This window comes from Pseudophryne corroboree, chromosome 6, assembly GCF_028390025.1.
Source record: "Pseudophryne corroboree isolate aPseCor3 chromosome 6, aPseCor3.hap2, whole genome shotgun sequence".
Classification (NCBI taxonomy): Eukaryota; Metazoa; Chordata; class Amphibia; order Anura; family Myobatrachidae; genus Pseudophryne; species Pseudophryne corroboree.
Window position 1 is genome coordinate 326,802,470 of NC_086449.1, and position 20,015 is coordinate 326,822,484.

Genomic DNA, 20,015 nt, shown 5'->3' on the forward strand with positions numbered 1-20,015 from the left:
GCCCTGTGGACCCGCCAATGGACGGGTGATGCCCAATGGACGGGTGATGCCGACTCAAAGAAGCATATGGAGGTTTTGCCATACAAAGGTGAAGTTTTATTTGGGGAAGGTCTCGCGGACCTGGTTGCCACAGCTACCGCGGGTAAATCTACCTTTTTGCCTTTTGTTCCCCCACAGCAAAAGAAAACTCCACAAAATCAGATGCAGTCCTTTCGGTCGCATAAGTCCAGAAAAGGTCGGGGCTCATCTTTCCTCCCCAGAGGTAAGGGTAGAGGGAAGAGAGCACCTGCTCCGGCTAGATTTCAGGAGCAGAAGTCCTCCCCGGCTTCTACTAAATCCACCGCATGACGCTGGGGCTCCACTGAGGGTGTCCGCACCAGTGGGGGCACGTCTTCGACTCTTCAGCCAGGTCTGGGTTCTGTCAGACGTGGATCCTTGGGCGATGGATATCGTATCCCAAGGCTACAAACTGGAATTCGAAGAGGTGCCCCCTCGACGATTTTTCAAGTCGGCCTTGCCAACTTCTTCCCCAGAGAGGGAAGTAGTGTTAGCTGCAATTCAAAAGCTGTGTCAACAGCAGGTGATTGTCAAGGTTCCCCTAGTCCAACAGGGGAAAGGGTACTATTCGACCCTGTTCGTGGTCCCGAAGCCAGATGGTTCGGTCAGACCCATTTTAAATCTAAAATCCCTAAACCTGTACTTGAAAAAGTTCACATTCAAGATGGAATCGCTCCGGGCGGTGATCTCCAGTCTGGAAGGGGGGGATTTCTCTAACGTCCTAGTGGATGCTGGGGACTCCGTAAGGACCATGGGGAATAGCGGCTCCGCAGGAGACTGGGCACAGCTAAGAAAGAATTAGGACTACCTGGTGTGCACTGGCTCCTCCCACTATGACCCTCCTCCAGACTTCAGTTAGAATCCTGTGCCCGGCCGAGCTGGATGCACACTAGGGGCTCTCCTGAGCTCCTAGAAAGAAAGTATATGTTAGGTTTTTTATTTTACAGTGAGATCTGCTGGCAACAGACTCGCTGCAGCGAGGGACTAAGGGGAGAAGAAGCGAACCTACCTAACTGGTGGTAGCTTGGGCTTCTTAGGCTACTGGACACCATTAGCTCCAGAGGGATCGACCGCATGGAACCGGCCATTGGTGTTCGGTCCCGGAGCCGCGCCGCCGGCCCCCTTACAGAGCCAGAAGCAGGAAGAACCTGGAAAATCGGCGGCAGAAGACATCAGTCTTCACCAAGGTAGCGCACAGCACTGCAGCTGTGCGCCATTGCTCCTCATACACACTTCACACTCCGGTCACTGAGGGTGCAGGGCGCTGGGGGGGGGGGCGCCCTGAGAAGCAATAAATACACCTTGGCTGGCAAATATATCACAATATATAGCCCCAGAGGCTATATATGTGATAAATACCCCTGCCGGAATCCATAAAAAAGCCGGGAGAAAAGTCAGCGAAAAAGGGGCGGAGCTATCTCCCTCTGCACACTGGCGCCATTTTTCCCTCACAGTTCCGCTGGAAGGAAGCTCCCTGACTCTCCCCTGCAGTCTACACTACAGAAAAAGGTAAAAAAGAGAGGGGGGGCACTAAATTTAGGCGCAAAATACATATATAGCAGCTATAGAGGATATAATTTTGTTAATCCCTGTATTATATAGCGCTCTGGTGTGTGCTGGCATACTCTCTCTCTGTCTCCCCAAAGGGCTTTGTGGGGTCCTGTCTTCTGTCAGAGCATTCCCTGTTTGTGTGCGGTGTGTCGGTACGGCTGTGTCGACATGTTTGATGAGGAGACTTATGTGGAGGAGGAGCAGGTGCCTATAAATGTGTTGTCACCCCCTGCGGGGCAGACACCGGAGTGGATGGACTTGTGGAAGGAATTACGCGAAAGTGTCGACTCCTTACATAAAAAATTTGACGACATGCCAAATGTGGGGCAGCCGGCTTCTCAGCCCGTGCCTGCCCAGACGTCTCAAAAGTCATCAGGGGCTCTAAAACGCCCGCTACCTCAGGTGACAGACACAGATGTCGACACGGATACTGATACCAGTGTCGACGACGAAGAGACTAATGTAATGTCCAATAGGGCCACTCGTTATATGATTGAGGCAATGAAAAATGTTTTACACATTTCTGAGGTGACCCCAGGTACCACAAAAAAGGGTATTATGTTTGGGGAGAAAAAACTACCAGTAGTTTTTCCCCCTTCTGAAGAATTAAATGACGTGTGTGAACTAGCGTGGGCTTCCCCTGATAAAAAATTTGTAATTTCAAAAAAATTACTAATGGCGTACCCTTTCCCGCCAGAGGATAGGTCACGTTGGGAAACACCCCCTAAGGTGGATAAAGCACTTACGCGCTTATCAAAAAAGGTGGCACTGCCGTCCCAAGATACGGCCGCCCTAAAGGAACCTGCTGACAGAAAGCAGGAGGCTCTCCAAAAAGCTATATATACACACACTGGTATTATACTGAGACCAGCTATTGCCTCAGCATGGATGTGCAGTGCGGCAGCTGCATGGTCAGACTCCCTGTCAGAGAACATTGACACCCTAGACAGGGACACTATATTGCTAAACGTAGAGCATATTAAAGACGCTGTCTTTTACATAAGAGATGCACAGAGGGATATTTGCCGGCTGGCATCAAAAATAAGTGCACTGTCCATTTGTGCCAGGAGAGGGTTATGGACCCGGCAGTGGACAGGGGATGCAGATTCCAAAAGGCACATGGAAGTTTTGCCTTATAAGGGTGAGGAGTTGTTCGGGGATGGTCTTTCAGACTTAGTTTCCACAGCAACAGCTGGGAAGTCGGCATTTTTGCCACATGTCCCCTCGCAACCAAAGAGAGCACCGTATTATCAGGTGCAGTCCTTTCGCCCCCAAAAGAGCAGACGGGGTAGAGGCGCGTCCTTTCTGCCCAGAGGCAGAGGTAGGGGAAAAAAGCTGCAGCATACGGCCACTTCCCAGGAACAAAAGTCCTCCCCCGCTTCTTCTGCTAAGTCCGCCGCATGACGCTGGGGCTCAGCAGGCGGAGCCAGGTACGGTGGGGGGCCGTCTCAAAAACTTCAGCAATCAGTGGGCTCGCTCACAGGTAGATCCCTGGATCCTTCAAGTGGTATCTCAGGGGTACAGGCTGGAATTCGAGACATCCCCCCCCCCCCCCGCCGTTTCCTCAAATCTGCCTTACCAACGACTCCTTCAGAAAGGGAGGCTGTGTTAGAGGCAATTCACAAGCTGTATTCCCAGCAGGTGATAGTCAAGGTGCCCCTACTTCAACAAGGACGGGGTTACTATTCCACAATGTTTGTGGTACCGAAACCGGACGGTTCAGTGAGACCCATTTTAAATTTGAAATCCTTGAACACATATTTGAAAAAATTCAAGTTCAAGATGGAATCGCTCAGGGCGGTTATTGCAAGCCTGGAAGAGGGAGATTACATGGTATCTCTGGACATCAAGGATGCTTACCTGCATGTCCCCATTTACCATCCTCACCAGGAGTACCTCAGATTTGTGGAACAGGATTGTCATTACCAATTCCAGACGTTGCCGTTCGGCCTGTCCACGGCACCGAGGGTATTTACCAAGGTAATGGCCGAAATGATGATACTCCTTCGGAAAAAGGGAGTTTTAGTTGTCCCATACTTGGACGATCTCCTGATAAGGGCGAGGTCCAGAGAGCAGTTGTTGGTCGGCGTAGCATTATCTCAGGAGATGCTACACCAGCACGGTTGGATTCTGAATATTCCAAAGTCTCAGCTGGTTCCAGCGACACGTATACTGTTCCTAGGGATGATTCTGGACACGGTCCAGAAAAAAGTGTTTCTCCCAGAGGAGAAAGCCGAGGAGCTGTCGTCTCTAGTGAGAGGCCTCCTGAAACCAAAACAGGTGTCGGTGCATCATTGCACGCGAGTCCTGGGAAAGATGGTAGCTTCCTACGAAGCGATTCCATTCGGCAGGTTCCATGCCAGAACTTTTCAGTGGGACCTGTTGGACCAATGGTCCGGATCGCATCTTCAAATGCATCGGTTGATAACCCTGTCTCCAAGGACCAGGGTGTCTCTGCTGTGGTGGCTGCAGAGTGCTCATCTCAGAGAGGGCCGCAGATTCGGCATACAGAACTGGGTCCTGGTGACCACGGATGCCAGCCTTCGGGGCTGGGGGGCAGTCACTCAGGGAAGAAACTTCCGAGGACTTTGGTCGAGTCAGGAGACTTCCCTACACATAAATGTTCTGGAACTGAGGGCCATTTACAATGCCCTAAGTCAAGTAAAGCCCCTGCTTCAAAACCGGCCGGTTCTGATCCAGTCAGACAACATCACGGCGGTCGCCCATGTAAATCGACAGGGCGGCACAAGAAGCAGGGCGGCGATGGCAGAAGCCACAAGGATTCTCCGTTGGGCGGAAAATCACGTGTTAGCACGGTCAGCAGTGTTCATTCCGGGAGTGGACAACTGGGAAGGAGACTTCCTCAGCAGGCACGACCTCCACCCGGGAGAGTGGGGACTTCATCCAGAAGTCTTCCAACTGATTGTAAACCGTTGGGAAAGGCCACAGGTGGACATGATGGCGTCCCGCTTAAACAAAAAGCTGGAAACATATTGCGCCAGGTCAAGAGACCCTCAGGCGATAGCTGTGGACGCTCTAGTGACACCGTGGGTGTACCGGTCGGTTTATGTGTTCCCTCCTCTTCCTCTCATACCCAAGGTACTGAGGATAATAAGGAGAAGAGGCGTAAGAACTATACTCATTGTTCCGGATTTGCCAAGAAGAGCTTGGTACCCGGAACTTCAAGAAATGATCTCAGAGGACCCATGGCCTCTGCCGCTCAGACAGGACCTGCTGCTGCAGGGGCCCTGTCTGTTCCAAGACTTACCGCGGCTGCGTTTGACGGCATGGCGGTTGAACGCCGGATCCTAAAAGAAAAGGGTATTCCGGAGGAAGTAATTCCTACGCTTATTAAAGCTAGGAAAGATGTAACCGTACAACATTATCACCGCATATGGCGAAAATATGTTGCGTGGTGTGATGCCAGGAAGGCCCCAACGGAGGAATTCCAGTTAGGTCGATTTCTGCACTTCCTACAGTCAGGGGTGACTATGGGCCTAAAATTGGGTTCCATTAAGGTCCAGATTTCGGCTCTGTCGATTTTCTTCCAAAAAGAACTGGCTTCACTGCCTGAAGTTCAGACATTTGTCAAGGGAGTGCTGCATATTCAGCCTCCTTTTGTGCCCCCAGTGGCACCGTGGGACCTCAACGTGGTGTTGGGTTTCCTAAAGTCACATTGGTTTGAGCCACTCAAAACCGTGGATATAAAATATCTCACGTGGAAAGTGGTCATGCTTTTGGCCTTGGCTTCGGCAAGGCGGGTGTCAGAATTGGCGGCTTTGTCATGTAAAAGCCCCTATTTGATTTTCCATATGGATAGGGCAGAATTGAGGACTCGTCCCCGATTTCTTCCTAAGGTGGTATCAGCTTTTCACTTGAACCAACCTATCGTGGTGCCTGCGGCTACTAGGGACTTGGAGGACTCCAAGTTGCTGGACGTAGTCAGGGCCTTGAAAATGTATGTTTCCAGGACGGCTGGAGTCAGGAAGACTGACTCGCTATTTATCCTGTATGCACCAAACAAGATGGGTGCTCCTGCTTCAAAGCAGACTATTGCTCGCTGGATTTGTAGCACAATTCAGCTTGCGCATTCTGTGGCTGGCCTGCCACAGCCTAAATCTGTAAAAGCCCATCCCACGAGGAAAGTGGGCTCTTCTTGGGCGGCTGCCCGAGGGGTCTCTGCTTTACAACTTTGCCGAGCTGCAACTTGGTCAGGGGCAAAACACGTTTGCAAAATTCTACAAATTTGCTACCCTGGCTGAGGAGGACCTTGAGTTCTCTCATTCGGTGCTGCGGAGTCATCCGCACTCTCCCGCCCGTTTGGGAGCTTTGGTATAATCCCCATGGTCCTTACGGAGTCCCCAGCATCCACTAGGACGTTAGAGAAAATAAGATTTTACTCACCGGTAAATCTATTTCTCGTAGTCCGTAGTGGATGCTGGGCGCCCGTCCCAAGTGCGGACTGTCTGCAATACTTGTATATAGTTATTGTTAACTAAAAGGGTTATTGTTGAGCCATCTGTTGAGAGGCTCTGTTATGTTCATACTGTTAACTGGGTATAATATCACGAGTTATACGGTGTGATTGGTGTGGCTGGTATGAGTCTTACCCGGGATTCAAAATTCTTTCCTTATTGTGTCAGCTCTTCCGGGCACAGTATCCTTACTGAAGTCTGGATTAGGGTCATAGTGGGAGGAGCCAGTGCACACCAGGTAGTCCTAATTTTTTCTTAGCTGTGCCCAGTCTCCTGCGGAGCCGCTATTCCCCATGGTCCTTACGGAGTTCCCAGCATCCACTACGGACTACGAGAAATAGATTTACCGGTGAGTAAAATCTTATTTTTATGGTGTCACTCGACATAAAGGATGCATACCTTCATGTCCCCATATATCCTCCTCATCTGGCGTACCTGAGATTCGCTGTACGGGACTGTCATTACCAGTTTCAGACGTTGCCGTTTGGGCTTTCCACGGCCCCCGAGGATTTTCACCAAGGTGATGGCGGAGATGATGGTGCTCCTGCGCAGGCAGGGAGTCACAATTATCCCATACTTGGACGATCTCCTGATAAAAGCAAGATCGAGAGATCAATTGCAGAAGAGCGTGTCGCTCTCCCTGAGAGTGCTACAACAACACGGTTGGATTCTCAATCTGCCAAAGTCACAATTGATTCCAACGACTCGACTATCATTCCTAGGCATGATTCTGGACACGGAACAGAAGAGGGTCTTTCTCCCGATGGAAAAAGCCCAGGACCTCCAGAACATGGTCAGAGACTTGCTAACACCAAAAAGAGTGTCTGTTCATCAATGTACTCGAGTTCTGGGAAAAATGGTGGCAGCCTACGAGGCCATCCCCTTCGGCAGGTTTCATGCAAGGACGTTTCAGTGGGACCTCCTGGACAAGTGGTCCGGGTCCCATTTACTAATACATCAGAAGATAAGCCTGTCCCCCCCGGGCCAGGGTGTCTCTCCTGTGGTGGCTGCAAAGTGCTCACTTTCTAGAGGGTCGCAGGTTCGGCATTCAAAACTGGATTCTGGTGACCACGGACGCGAGCCTCCGAGGATGGGGAGCAGTCACACAAGGAAGAAATTTTCAGGGGCTATGGTCAAGCCAGGAGGCTTGTCTACACATCAACGTACTGGAATTGAGGGCCATATACAACGGCCTACGACAAGCGGAGACTCTTCTTCGCGACCTACCGGTTCTGATTCAATCAGACAACGTCACAGCCGTGGCTCATGTAAACCGCCAAGGCGGGACAAGGAGCAGAGCAGAGTGGAGATGGCGGAAGCCACCAGGATTCTTCGCTGGGCGGAAAATCACGTAAGCGCTCTGTCAGCGGTCTTCATTCCGGGAGTGGACAACTGGGAAGCTGACTTCCTCAGCAGACACGATCTCCATCCACGAGAGTGGGGACTTCATCAGGACGGTTTTACAGAGATAACAAGTCTTTGGGGAATTCCTCACATAGACATGATGGCGTCATGCCTCAACAAGAAGCTTCGGAGGTATTGTGCCAGGTCAAGGGACCCTCAGGCAGTAGCGGTGGACGCCCTGGTAACACCGTGGGTGTTTCCGTCGGTCTATGTGTTCCCCCCCTCTTCCTCTCATCTCAAAAATATTGAGAATCATAAGACAAAAAAGAGTGAAAACAATCCTCATTGTTCCAGATTGGCCTCGAAGGGCCTGGTATTCAGATCTTCAGGAGATGATCTCAGAAGATCCGTGGCCTCTTCCTCTCAGGGAAGACCTATTGCAGCAGGGGCCCTGCGTGTTCCAAGACTTACCGCGGTTACGTTTGACGGCATGGCGGTTGAACACCGAATCCTAGCTGGGAAAGGTATTCCGGAGGAAGTCATCCCTACTCTGATAAAGGCTATAGGAAGGAGGTGACGGCAAAACATTATCACCGTATCTGGAGGAAATATGTTTCTTGGTGTGAAGCCAAGAATGCTCCTACGGAAGATTTCCATCTGGGCCGTTTTTCTCCACTTACTACAGACAGGAGTGGACATGGGCCTATAATTAGGCTCCATTAAGGTACAGATTTCGGCCCTGTCTATTTTCTTTCAGAAGGAATTGGCTTCTCTCCCAGAAGTCCAAACTTTTGTAAAGGGAGTGCTGCACATCCAGCCTCCTTTTGTGCCCCCAGTGTCACCTTGGGACCTTAACGTGGTGTTACGGTTCCTGAAGTCTCACTGGTTTGAACCTCTTCAAACGGTTGAATTGAAATTTCTCACTTGGAAGGTGGTCATGTTGTTGGCCTTGGCATCTGCAAGGCGGGTGTCCGAATTGGCGGCCTTGTCTCACAAGAGCCCCTATTTGACCTTCCATGTGGATAGAGCAGAGTTGAGGACTCGTCCTCAGTTTTTGCCTAAGGTGGTTTCTTCATTTCATATGAACCAACCTATTGTGGTGCCTGTGGCTACGGGTGACTTGGAGGATTCCAAGTCCCTGGATGTAGTCAGGGCCTTAAAAATCTATGTAGCCAGGACGGCTCGGGTTAGGAAAACAGAAGCACTGTTTGTCCTGTATGCAGCCAACAAAGTTGGCGCTCCTGCTTCGAAGCAGACTATTGCTCGCTGGATCTGTAACACGATTCAGCAGGCTCATTCTACGGTAGGATTGCCGTTAACAAATTCGGTAAAGGCCCATTCCACTAGGAAGGTGGCCTCTTCTTGGGCGGCTGCCCGAGGCGTCTCGGCTTTACAACTTTGCCGAGCAGCTACCTGGTCAGGTTCAAACACTTTTGCAAAGTTCTATAAATTTGATACCCTGGCTGATGAGGACCTTGTGTTTGCTCAGTCGCACTCTCCCGCCCGGTCTGGAGCTTTGGTATAAACCCCATGGTCCTTATGGAGTCCCCAGCATCCTCTAGGACGTAACAACTATATACAAGCCTTGCAGATTTTGTCCGCACTGGGACGGGCGCCCAGCATCCTCTACGGACTAGGAGAAAAAGATTTACCGGTAGGTTTAAAATCTTATTTTTTCCTCCACCTCCGGAACAGTCTCTTGGAGGAAGTCTGATTTAACCTGAAAAGAAATTTCAGATTCCCAAAAGGAATTCAGGCAGCTTACCTTTTTCCAAAAGTCTAAAATGCGGAGTCACCCCGCATTTTAGACAGGGCCCTGTCATAAAAGAGAAAAGGTGTTTCTCCCTGCGCCTGGAATGGCTTCACTTAAGGAGCTGACAGACCGCAAGTGAGTGAGGTGATCTATTGATGTGGCCAATGGGACACTACTCAGGCCTACCATTGTCTGGGAGTGGGTGAGTAGTGCTATTGAAAAGTGGTCAGAAAACTTGTCATTAGACATGGACACAATAGATGGAGACGACCTACTCCTAACGTTAGGTCATATCAAAGACGCTGCTGCGTACGTACTAGAAACCATGAAATATATTTGGTTTCTTGGGATCAAGAACCGCTACCATGGCAGTATCGGCTCGGAGGGCGTTGTGGATTCGCCAGTGGAATGCTGATGCAGATTTCAAAAGAAATATATGGAGGCTCTCCCGTATAAAGGTGAGGCCTTGTTTGGTGATGGGCTGGATGTGTTATTCTCGGCGGCTACCGCAGGTAAGTCGCCATTCTTGCCTTATGCTCCTACATCGGCAAAAAAGACACATCACTCTCACATGCAGTCCTTTCGGCCCAACAAATACAAAAAGGCCTAAGGTTCCCCCTTCTTTGCAGGTAGGGGAAGGGGAAAAGGAAAGAAATCCGCAGCGTCTCCTGAATCGCGGGAGCAGAAGTCCACCCCTGCTTTTGCCAAATCTGCAGCATAACGCTGGGGCTCCCTTGCGGGAGTCCGCTCGGGTGGGAGCACGTCTGAAACTTTTCAGCCAAATCTGGATTCAATCTGGCCTGGACCAATGGGTCTTACAAATAGTGTCCCATGGGTACAAACTAGAGTTTCAAGACGTCCCCCCATGCCGATTTTTCAAATCGACCTTGCCAGCTCTCTTCCGGGAAGCGAGGCAGTAACAACGGCAATTCAAAAATTATGTCAGGATCAGGTCATTGTCCTGGTACCCTTGGCACAGCAAGGAGAAGGTTTTTATTCAAGCCTCTTCGTAGTTCCAAAGCCGGACGGCTCGGTCAGACCGATTTTTAACCTGAAAAATCTGAATCTCTACCTGAAAAGGTTCAAGTTCAAGATGGAATCCCTGATGGTAGTGATTTCCAGTCTGGAGGAGGGGGACTTCATGGTGTCAGTAGACATAAAGGATGCTTACTTGCATGTTCCCATTTATCCTCCTCGCCAAGCTTATCTGAGATTCGCAGTACAGGATTGCCATTACCAGTTTCACTGAGGGTATTCACCAAGGTGATGGCGGAGATGATGGTCCTCCTTCGTTAAAAAGAAGTCAATATAATTCCTTATCTGGACGATCTCCTGATAAAAGCGAGATCCAGGGAACAGTTGGTGCAGAACTTCACACTCTCCCTGTCAATACTCCAACAACACGGTTGGATCATGAATTTTCCAAAGTCGTAGTTGGAACCAACGACAAGATTGTCCTTTTTAGGGATGATTCTGGATACAGAAGTACGGAGAGTATTTCTTCCAGTGGAAAAGGCTCTGAAAATCCAGAAAATGGTCAAACAAATATTGAAACCAACAAGCGTGTCGATCCATCAATGCATTCGGTTGTTGGGGAAAATGGTAGCGGCCTACGAGGCCATAAAGTTTGGCCGATTTCATGCCAGAGTATTCCAGTGGGACCTGTTGGACAAGTGGTCCGGATCCCACCTACACATGCACCGGAATAATCCTGTCCCCCAAAGCCAGGATTTCGCTCCTGTGGTGGCTACACAGTTCTCACCTACTAGAGGGACGCAGGTTTGGGATTCACGACTGGGTCCTAATAACCACGGATGCAAGTCTCCGAGGCTGGGGAGCTGTCACACAGGGGGAAAGCTTCCAAGGAAAATGGACAAGTCAGGAAGCCTGCCTTCACATAAACGTTCTGGAATTAGGAGCCATTTACAACGGCCTTCTACAAGCCGTACATCTTCTTCAAGATCATCTCGTACGGATCCAGGCGGACAATGTAACAGCAGTCGCGTACATAAACAGGCAGGGCGGAACGAAAAGCAGAGTGGCAATGGCAGAGGCGACAAAGATCCTCCGCTGGGCAGAAAAACATCTACAAGCTCTGTCGGCAATATTCATTCCGGGAGTAGACAACTGGGAAGCAGACTTCCTCAGCAGACACGATCTCCATCCAGGAGAGTGGGGCCTCCACCAAGAAGTCTTCGCAGAGGTGACAAGTCTTTGGGGCGTTCCTGAAGTAGACATGATGGCGTCTCGCCTCAACAAGAAGCTTCAGAGATAAGGAGATACTGTTCCAGGTCGAGAGACCCTCAAGCAGTCGCAGTGGATGCGCTAGTGACCCAGTGGGTTTTCCCGTCAGTGTATGTCTTCCCTCCACTTCCGCTGATCCCAAAGGTACTCAGGATCATAAGAAGAACAAGGGTTCGAGCAATCTTCATTGCCCCAGACTGGCCAAGGAGGGGTTGGTACCCAGATCTACAGCAGTTGCTCATAGGAGATCCTCTGCCTCTTCCTCCTCGAGAGGACCTGCTGCAGCAGGGGCCGTGTGTGTACCAAGACTTACCGAGGCTACATTTGACGGCATGGCTGTTGAGCTCCGTATCCTAGCTAGGAAGGGTATTCCTAAGGAGGTCATCCCCACCCTTATTCAGGCCAGAAAGGGAGTAACGTCAAAACATTACCACCGTATTTGGAGAAAATGTGTCTTGGTGTGAATCCAAGAAAGCTCCTACGGAAGAGTTTCACTTAGGACGATTTCTCCATTTTTTGCAGGATGGTGTGGAGACGGGCCTATGATCGGGATCAATCAAGGTCCAGATTTCGGCCTTGTCAGTGTTCTTCCAAAAACAATTGGCCTCTCTTCCAGAGGTTCAGACCTTCGTGAAAGGGGTTCTGCACATCCAGCCTCCATTCGTGCCTCCAGTGGCACCATGGGACCTTAACGTGGTATTGCAGTTCCTTCAATCGGATTGGTTTGAGCCTCTACAAAAGATAGAGTTGAAATTTCTCACTTGGAGAGTGGTGATGCTTTTGGCATTGGCATCCGCAAGGCGGGTGTCTGAATTGGGGGCCTTGTCTCACAAGAGCCCTTACCTGATTTTCCATGAAGATAGGGCAGAGTTGCGAACTCGCCAACATTTTCTTTCAAAGGTGGTTTCTGCTTTTCACATAAACCAACCTATTGTAGTGCCAGTAGTTACTGACACATTCACTGATTCAAAATCTCTAGATGTGGTTAGAGCTTTGAAAATCTATGTTGCTAGAAAGGCTCGTATACGGAAAACAGAGGCTCTGTTTGTCCTGTATGATCACAACAAGATTGGCTGTCCTGCTTCCAAGCAGACTATTGCACGTTGGATTAGAAATACGATTCAGCAAGCTCATACTACGGCTGGATTGCCGTTGCCAACTTCGGTAAAGGCCCACTCCACTAGGAAGGTGGGCTCATCCTGGGCGGCTGCCCGGGGTATCTCGGCATTACAACTTTGCCGAGCAGCTACTTGGTCAGGGTCAAACACATTTGCTAAGTTCTACAAGTTTGACACCTTGGCCGATGAGGACCTAAAGTTTGGTCAATCGGTGCTGCAGGGTCATCCGCACTCTCCCGCCCGTACTGGAGCTTTGGTACAGACCCCATGGTCTTGATGTCGTCCCCAGCATCCTCTAGGACATATGAGAAAGTAGGATTTTGATAACCTACCTGTAAATCCTTTTCTCCTATTCCGTAGAGGATGCTGGGCGCCCGTCCCAGTGCGTACTGTTACTTGCAGTTTAGTTATTAGAGTTACACAAGTTGTGTTATCTTGGTTTCAGCATGTTGCTGCAATTGGTTCATGCCTGTTGGCGTGTGTTATGTTGAATGCCATGTGTGCGGCATGGTTGAGGGTGTGAGTTGGTATGGATCTCACCACTAGTATTAAAGTAAGTCCTTTCCTCGAAATGTCCGTCTCCCTGGGCACAGTTCCTATAACTGAGGTCTGGAGGAGGGGCATAGAGGGAGGAGCCAGTTCACACCCAATGAAAAGTCTTAAGAGTGCCCATGTCTCCTGCGGAACCCGTCTATACCCCATGGTCTTGATGTCGTCCCCAGCATCTTCTACGGACTAGCAGAAAAGGATTTACCGGTAGTTTATCAAAATCCAATTTTTTTCTGTGCAGGGTAAATACTGGCTGCTTTTGCATGTAGCTCACAAATGTCAGCTGTATTTTGCACTGCAGTTTAGATTTCATTTTGAACATACTCTGCCAAAATCTATATCTCTTTGCACACGTTACATCTGCCCCACCTGCAGTGCAGCGTGGTGGTGCATAGTTACTTGCTTTTCTTTGCTTTACATCCAAATCAGAATCCGACACAATATGGCTACATTTAGCGGCAAGCAGAGCTGCTGTTTACCCTCTCGTTACCAAAATGGATAAGTAAGAACCAGCCCATGGGACTAATCCAAATGTCCAATAACGCAATTTTAACCTTGCAAAACATTCTTGTTTGCTTCTGATCTACAATACCTTTCTTACTGTATAGCATTTACTAATAATTTATTTGTGAAAGTACCACTTTTTTAATTTGGCACTTTAGAAAAGGAAGATATTTGCAGATATATTGCTATTAAGACTGACAGATTTATGTTTCTGTTCCAGAAAGAGAAATCCAAGGATTTTAAAACTCACATAGTGAAATACCTGGAAACGCTCTTGAATGCACAGCACAAAGTAAGTAACTCATGGACTCATACTATCTCAATGTCTTTATCCTTATGGTGTAATAATATCGATTTACATTGTAAATGTCACTCAAACATGGAAATCTTGGCAACCCTCAGCAAATGATCAGCGGTTAATTGTTATCTGTCTGGTGCAAATGAGATGTCTGGTTACGGTTACTGTAGGTGAGTGGACATTGGCATTTTTTATCAGTGCTTGTAAATGGATTCAGTATGGTATCTCGACGGTCGGGATCTCAGCGGTCATAAGACTGACGCCGGAATCCCTACAGGTGGGATCCTGATGGCGAGCACACTGTGGCCCCTTGCGGGCTCGCTGCACTGCCCATGCTTCGGGCCATTGGCGAGCTTTGCTCACCACACTAATTTATTCCCCCTCGGGGGGGGGGGGGGGCGTGGACCACCCCCCAATTGGGAATTCCCACCGCCGGGATTTCAGCGTCTGTATCCTGACCACCGGGATACTAACTGCTTCCCCTTGAAAACAGCTCTTACTGTGACTGTTCACACTTTTCTAATGTCAGCTTGCCACTTTGGTTTTGTGTCAGCATGTCTAAAAATCCTGTCTTTGTCTAGCCAACAAGTCTGTCAGATAGCCAACAAGTCATGTGGCCTTCGTCTGTACACAAAAGGTGGCAGCCACGCTGTTGGCTACCAGCACGGCTTCCTGTTGTAATGATGTTCAAAACTTTATTTTATTTGTTCTGTTTCTAAAGTACATTTCACATGGAAATATACATAGACAAACAGTGTATCTATGATCTGGAGGTGAAGTTAAAGGAACACAAAGCTAGAGGAACAGATACTATGGGGGATATTCAATTTGCCTGCAATGATTGCGGGTGTAAAGTGTCGCAGCCGGGGGCTATCTAATTAGCCCCGATAAGCCGGCAGGCGAAGCAAAATGCCCGATAACAGCCCCGTTTTCATCCGAAAACAGAGGGTGGAATCAAGTGTGACCCCAAGGCAGCAGCCTTGGGAGACTGGGAGCATCCTGGTGTTTTTGATGGTGAGAGAGATTTGTAGGGAGTCGGTGACTAGGTGGAGGGAAGATCGGCTCTGTTTTGGACACATTGAGCATTAGGTATTGTTGGGACATCCATGTGGAGACTGCAGGATATTTGCTACATGAGAGAGTTCAGAATGGAAGAGGTAAGTACAGAAGAAACAGATTTGGATTGTTTGGATGTTAATATAGAGCTGGTACAGAAGGCAAAATTAGCAAATTCATTCACTAAGAGAAGGCAGATAGTGGAGGAGGAAGATGTTTCAGAGGTAGACACCGGATAGTTAAGGTAGCCAGGAAGTAAACTGTGACACAAAGGCTAATTGAGTGAAGGATGTGCAGGAGAAAAGTGCTGCAAGTAGACCCAAAATCCAGGAAAAGTATGGCAAAGTGGTCCTAAGCCTTTGCTGTGTTTAGATCGTTATTTAAGGTGTTGTTTTACATGCCGAAATTCAAAGTTTCGACACGTACAATATATCAACACTATGAAGTTGACAGTTTGAATGTCAAAAGTCCTATTTTAGCCTAGCCCTCAATGCAGCCTTACCCTAATTTCGTGTGTCAACATTTTGGACATGTTGACATTCTGACTGCATATACAATTGTAATGCACAACGGAATTTGCTGCGCTATATAAGAAACTGTTAATAAAAATACCCATTTATCACAAGTAGTGCTGTTTGATGAGAAAGTGAGAGGAATGAAAAAGGCAAAGGAGAGGAATGAAATAAGGTGTTCATGGAAGATAGTGGCTGGGTCAAGGTGTGGGTTCTTTAGTTGAGGTATGATAAGTGCCAGTTTACATGGGAAGGATAATGTGCCAGCACGGGGTAAAGGTAATAGGGTAGAGGTACTAGAGAAAGCTGCATAGAATATAGTGTTGGCTGAAATAAGCTAGGTTCCTGCTGTGGCATGCAGCTTGAGTGATTTTGAATGAGATCATTGATTGATGGAGGTTTGTTAGAAGCAGATCTTCTGCTTGAAAGTGCACAAACACGGGGATGTCAGGTACTGTGGATATGTGAATATGATTAGAGTTACAAGGTGGCATGAGTAGTCTGAGCAGATAGAAGGGATTGTGTGAGCTGTCGCCATGAAAAGGAGCATAGGGGGTCATTCAGACCTGATCGTGCACATCTACGATCACTTACACTAACATGCGGGGGGACGCCCAGCACAGGGCTAGTCTGCCCCGCATGTCAGCCGCTGCGGCCCGCCCCCCGCACGGTCCGGCCACGCCTGCGTGGACCGTGCCTACAAAACGGCGGCCAAACACTGCCTGCCAGACCGTGCCCACAAAACGGCGGCCAAACACTGCCGTGCCACCCCCTCCCGCCCAGCGACCGCCTCTGCCTGTCAATCAGGCAGGGGTGATCGCTAGGTAACGACAGCCATCGGCTGACAGCCATGCGCTGGCGCACACGCAGTTCTTACCTGATCGCTGCGCTGCGAAGAACTGCAGAGAGCGATCAGGTCAGAATGTAACCCCCCCACCCCAGTCAGACAGCAGACTACTGTATGATTTGTGGGTGTCAGTAAGTTTGAAGGGCAGGAAACCAAACATGTCATTGTTACATACTAGCTAGGAGGGAAGTAGTGAAGGGAAATGAATGATAAGGGGGAGAATTTACTAAAGGTCGGTTTTCATTGATTACAGTTCAGATTACTAAATCGATGACATTACTGACATTTCAAAATGAATATCAAAAGTTGTCTGTTAGTAAATGTGTGTTTACTGAAACACAACATCGATTTAGATCAATTCCCATCGATTTGAAATTGTTCGGAAAAAAAATTGCATTGCCCTAGGGCAGCCGTGGCCAACCTGTGGTTCTTGAGCCGCATGCGGCTCTTTCTTTATTCAAATGTGGCTCCCGACACTCAGTCGCCTGACCACAACAGATCCTAGAAACTGGTGCACTCCAACCAGACACACAGCAGCACTACGGTGACTGAAAACTGAAGGAGCCAGATACTGGGCTGTAGTGACATATGAGGGTGGGCTGGAGTGACACAAGGGGGAGCTGGCTGGAGTGACATAGGAGAATCCTGGCAGGAGAGACACAATGGGGAAGCTGGCTGGAGTGACACAGGAGGGTGCTGGCTGGAGTGACACATAGAGGAGCTGAAGTGTATTATGTGAATATGGCTTTTTCAATATATTTTATGTGGATCTGGATTTTTCAATAATTTTATGTGGAAGTGTCTTTTTCAGAGTATTTTATTTTGATTCTGGCTTTAAAATTTATTTTATGTGGATCTGGCATTTTGATTGTCTTTTATACCAGGGGTGTGGCCTAGAAGGCACAAGGTCACACCCCATTTTTGCACACGTGCACTTCGGCGTGATGTCGGCTCTTTGACGTACCTAACAAGATTTTTTTTGCTCTTTGTCTCTGACTGGTTGGCCACCCCTGCCCTAGGGGTGCGAGAATAATGGCATTTGAGGAAAAGTGTGATGAAAATAAGCAGGAAAAAGAGAGAAAGTAGGAAAGATGTCATTGTTCTGGAGAGAGGGGTGAAAGCAGGAATCCAAGTTGTGCAGATCGGGGGGGCTCCTTTTCTGCAGCCTCTTGGACATGTGGTTTAGTGGCCCTGTAAGGAGTGAAATATAATACACCTCAGTCTGTCCTGCTACTAAGCTGTGGTTGGGGGGAAGGTCTTTGGCCCCATACGTAGAAAATAGGCAAACTTATAGTCACTGTGGCCTTTGTAAAATGATCTTACTGTGCATATGCCTTTATAGGATAACTTTGAGCAGTTTTGATCTCCTTTGTGAATAATTGGTGGTGTACTTTCACATTATTTTATTATAGTGATGCAAAACAATTACAGTTAAGGTAAAGATTAAAAAAAAAAAAATTGTTCCAATAAGATTAAAAAAAGAAAAATACTGACATACCCGTCTGCATGAGGGAGACCCCTCCAGATAACCAATCTAAGACCATCTTGTGAGCACATGACCGAGCATTCTATAAACCTTGCTGCAGACTTTCCGAACATAAAATGGTTAGCACTGACTGGTCAGAATACTGTGTACTTATCCTGAGGCTTTAGAAGTGCGATCATTCATATTTATTACATTTTCATTATTCAAATGCCGTAGAGAGAGAAATAAGGGGAAGATGATGATGATGCAGGTTCGGAAGGTAGTATACAGGGATCTCCGGTCGTGCTGCATATTTTAGACGTTACACCTCATTACACCTGCTGTAAATAATTTGTTTGCTGTATAATTTTCCCTACTGCCCCCACAACTAATGGCATGACTGTTTATGACAACTCATCCGAGACATCTCATTATTATATTTCCGACTTTCGTAAGTCATGAAGTTCCCTTAAATGTTCTTTCCAATGTTTCCCTTGTAATGAATCCTCACTTGTTCTATATCCCTGAGGGTAGGATACTAAGGAGAGAGAAAGCAAAAAGTCTTTACTGTAGAATATAGCAATGTGATGTAGAGATCACAGCTGGAATTGTGCTGATGCCACTTTCTATTTCATTGCTGACTTATTTAAGGCTGTGGTTGTCTCACAGCAGTGGAGCTGTCTGCTGCATACACTGGTCCAATGTATTCCAGAATACACCTGCGCTAAGGCAGGACAACAGAATAGAAGACATCTATGGTACTGATGGTGCCGTGCATTCATTTATAGCAATGTCATATTGTACATAGATCTCCTAACCTGATCACCAAACTGCATGTGCCAGATTTGACCCTTTTCTTTATCATTTCAGCTGGCCAAGTGTTGGGAAGCATTTTTACCAGAAGCGAAGGTTATATCCTAACTGCCATGGAACAGAGTTACAGCCCGAACTATGCCTCTACTTTTTTTTACTTTTTTTTGTTTTATGAAAATATTATACTTCTTGCCTTTTACAGACCGTAACCACAGTCTATTCTGTTTTACATCTACATGCCTTCAGTCTCTCTGATCTCCATCAGTGCTGATGCAGGCCTATTACGCATTGCTGTGCAGCGCGTAGCCGGATCTTTAGCTCTTCATTGGTAAATGAAGATTACAGACGGGTGCCTCTGTTATGGATATGCGTGCTTCAGTTCCACTCACTGCCAGATGAGCCTCAGAACATGATGTAGAAGCACAGACTGGTGTGAAGGGCAAAGGTTAACACCAAAGGACAGTTTTGTCCCAGCACTTAGACAATACTTGTTTCTGTTAACATTTCTTGTGTATATTTTTCATTTAACTTCCACATATATTTTCTTATTAACTACAACTTGATAATTTAGGGCTTTCTGCGAGAAGATTAAAAAACTCAAAAGTAAAAAACATAAACAACAAAAAAACAACATTTAAACTAGTGGGAATTTCCTAGGAGGGTTTATTAATATAAATATCTATATAATGTATATTTTTTGGTTGAGACACAGAGAATGGAGCCTTTCTATTCTACAAGAACCATACAGTTATTCAATAAAATAATTAATATATTTCTGCGTTTGTTGTGTCATATATATTGAGTGAGAATTATACCAGTATGGAATAGAATTGATCACATGACCGATTTGCATGTTTTGAGGGAGCGGAATTGGTGTTGAATATAGCTTTGTGACAGAATTAAAGGACTTGTCCACAGCCGCTGGAAATCTTCCACAAACAAAACATTACAAAATATACAGTTCACGTGATAATTACTCCCAGGTTATTCCACACCAACTCAACAAAGTTTTCAGAGTGACCATTTCAGATTGTGTTTAAATTTGATGTAATAATTGCTGACATGGGTGTAAAGAAGGGTGTCGTACGGTATGCCGGCGCTCGGGCTCCCAGCGACCAGCATACCGGCGCCGGGAGCCCGACCGCCGGCATACCGACAGCGTGGCGAGCGCAAAGGAGCCCCTTGCGGGCTCGCTGCGCTCGCCACGCTGCGGGCACGGTGGCGCGCTACACTATTTTATTCTCCCTCCAGGGGGGTCGTGGACCCCCACGAGGGAGAATAGCTGTCGGTATGCGGGGTGTCGGGATTCCGGCGCCGGTATACTGTGCGCCGGTATCCCGACATTCGGCATACAGAAGTACAGAAACCCCCCAAATTTTAGGTCATGTGCAACGGTTTTGAAGTTATATGCCTTTAAAGTTACAATTTT

At 47.9% G+C, this 20,015-nt stretch overlaps 1 protein-coding gene across 1 annotated transcript in view; it reads left to right on the forward strand.

The window, feature by feature from the left end:
• The window catches only part of SNX1 (sorting nexin 1), a 144,591-nt gene extending 125,233 nt beyond the window's left edge, over nt 1–19,358 (forward strand). Inside the window, exons 14-15 of the mRNA XM_063926341.1 lie at nt 13,816–13,887; nt 18,644–19,358. Coding sequence (XP_063782411.1) covers nt 13,816–13,887; nt 18,644–18,694 — 123 coding nt within the window. The 3' untranslated portion in view covers nt 18,695–19,358. The remainder of the gene's footprint in view (nt 1–13,815; nt 13,888–18,643) is intronic.
• Nucleotides 19,359–20,015: the final 657 nt, after the last annotated feature.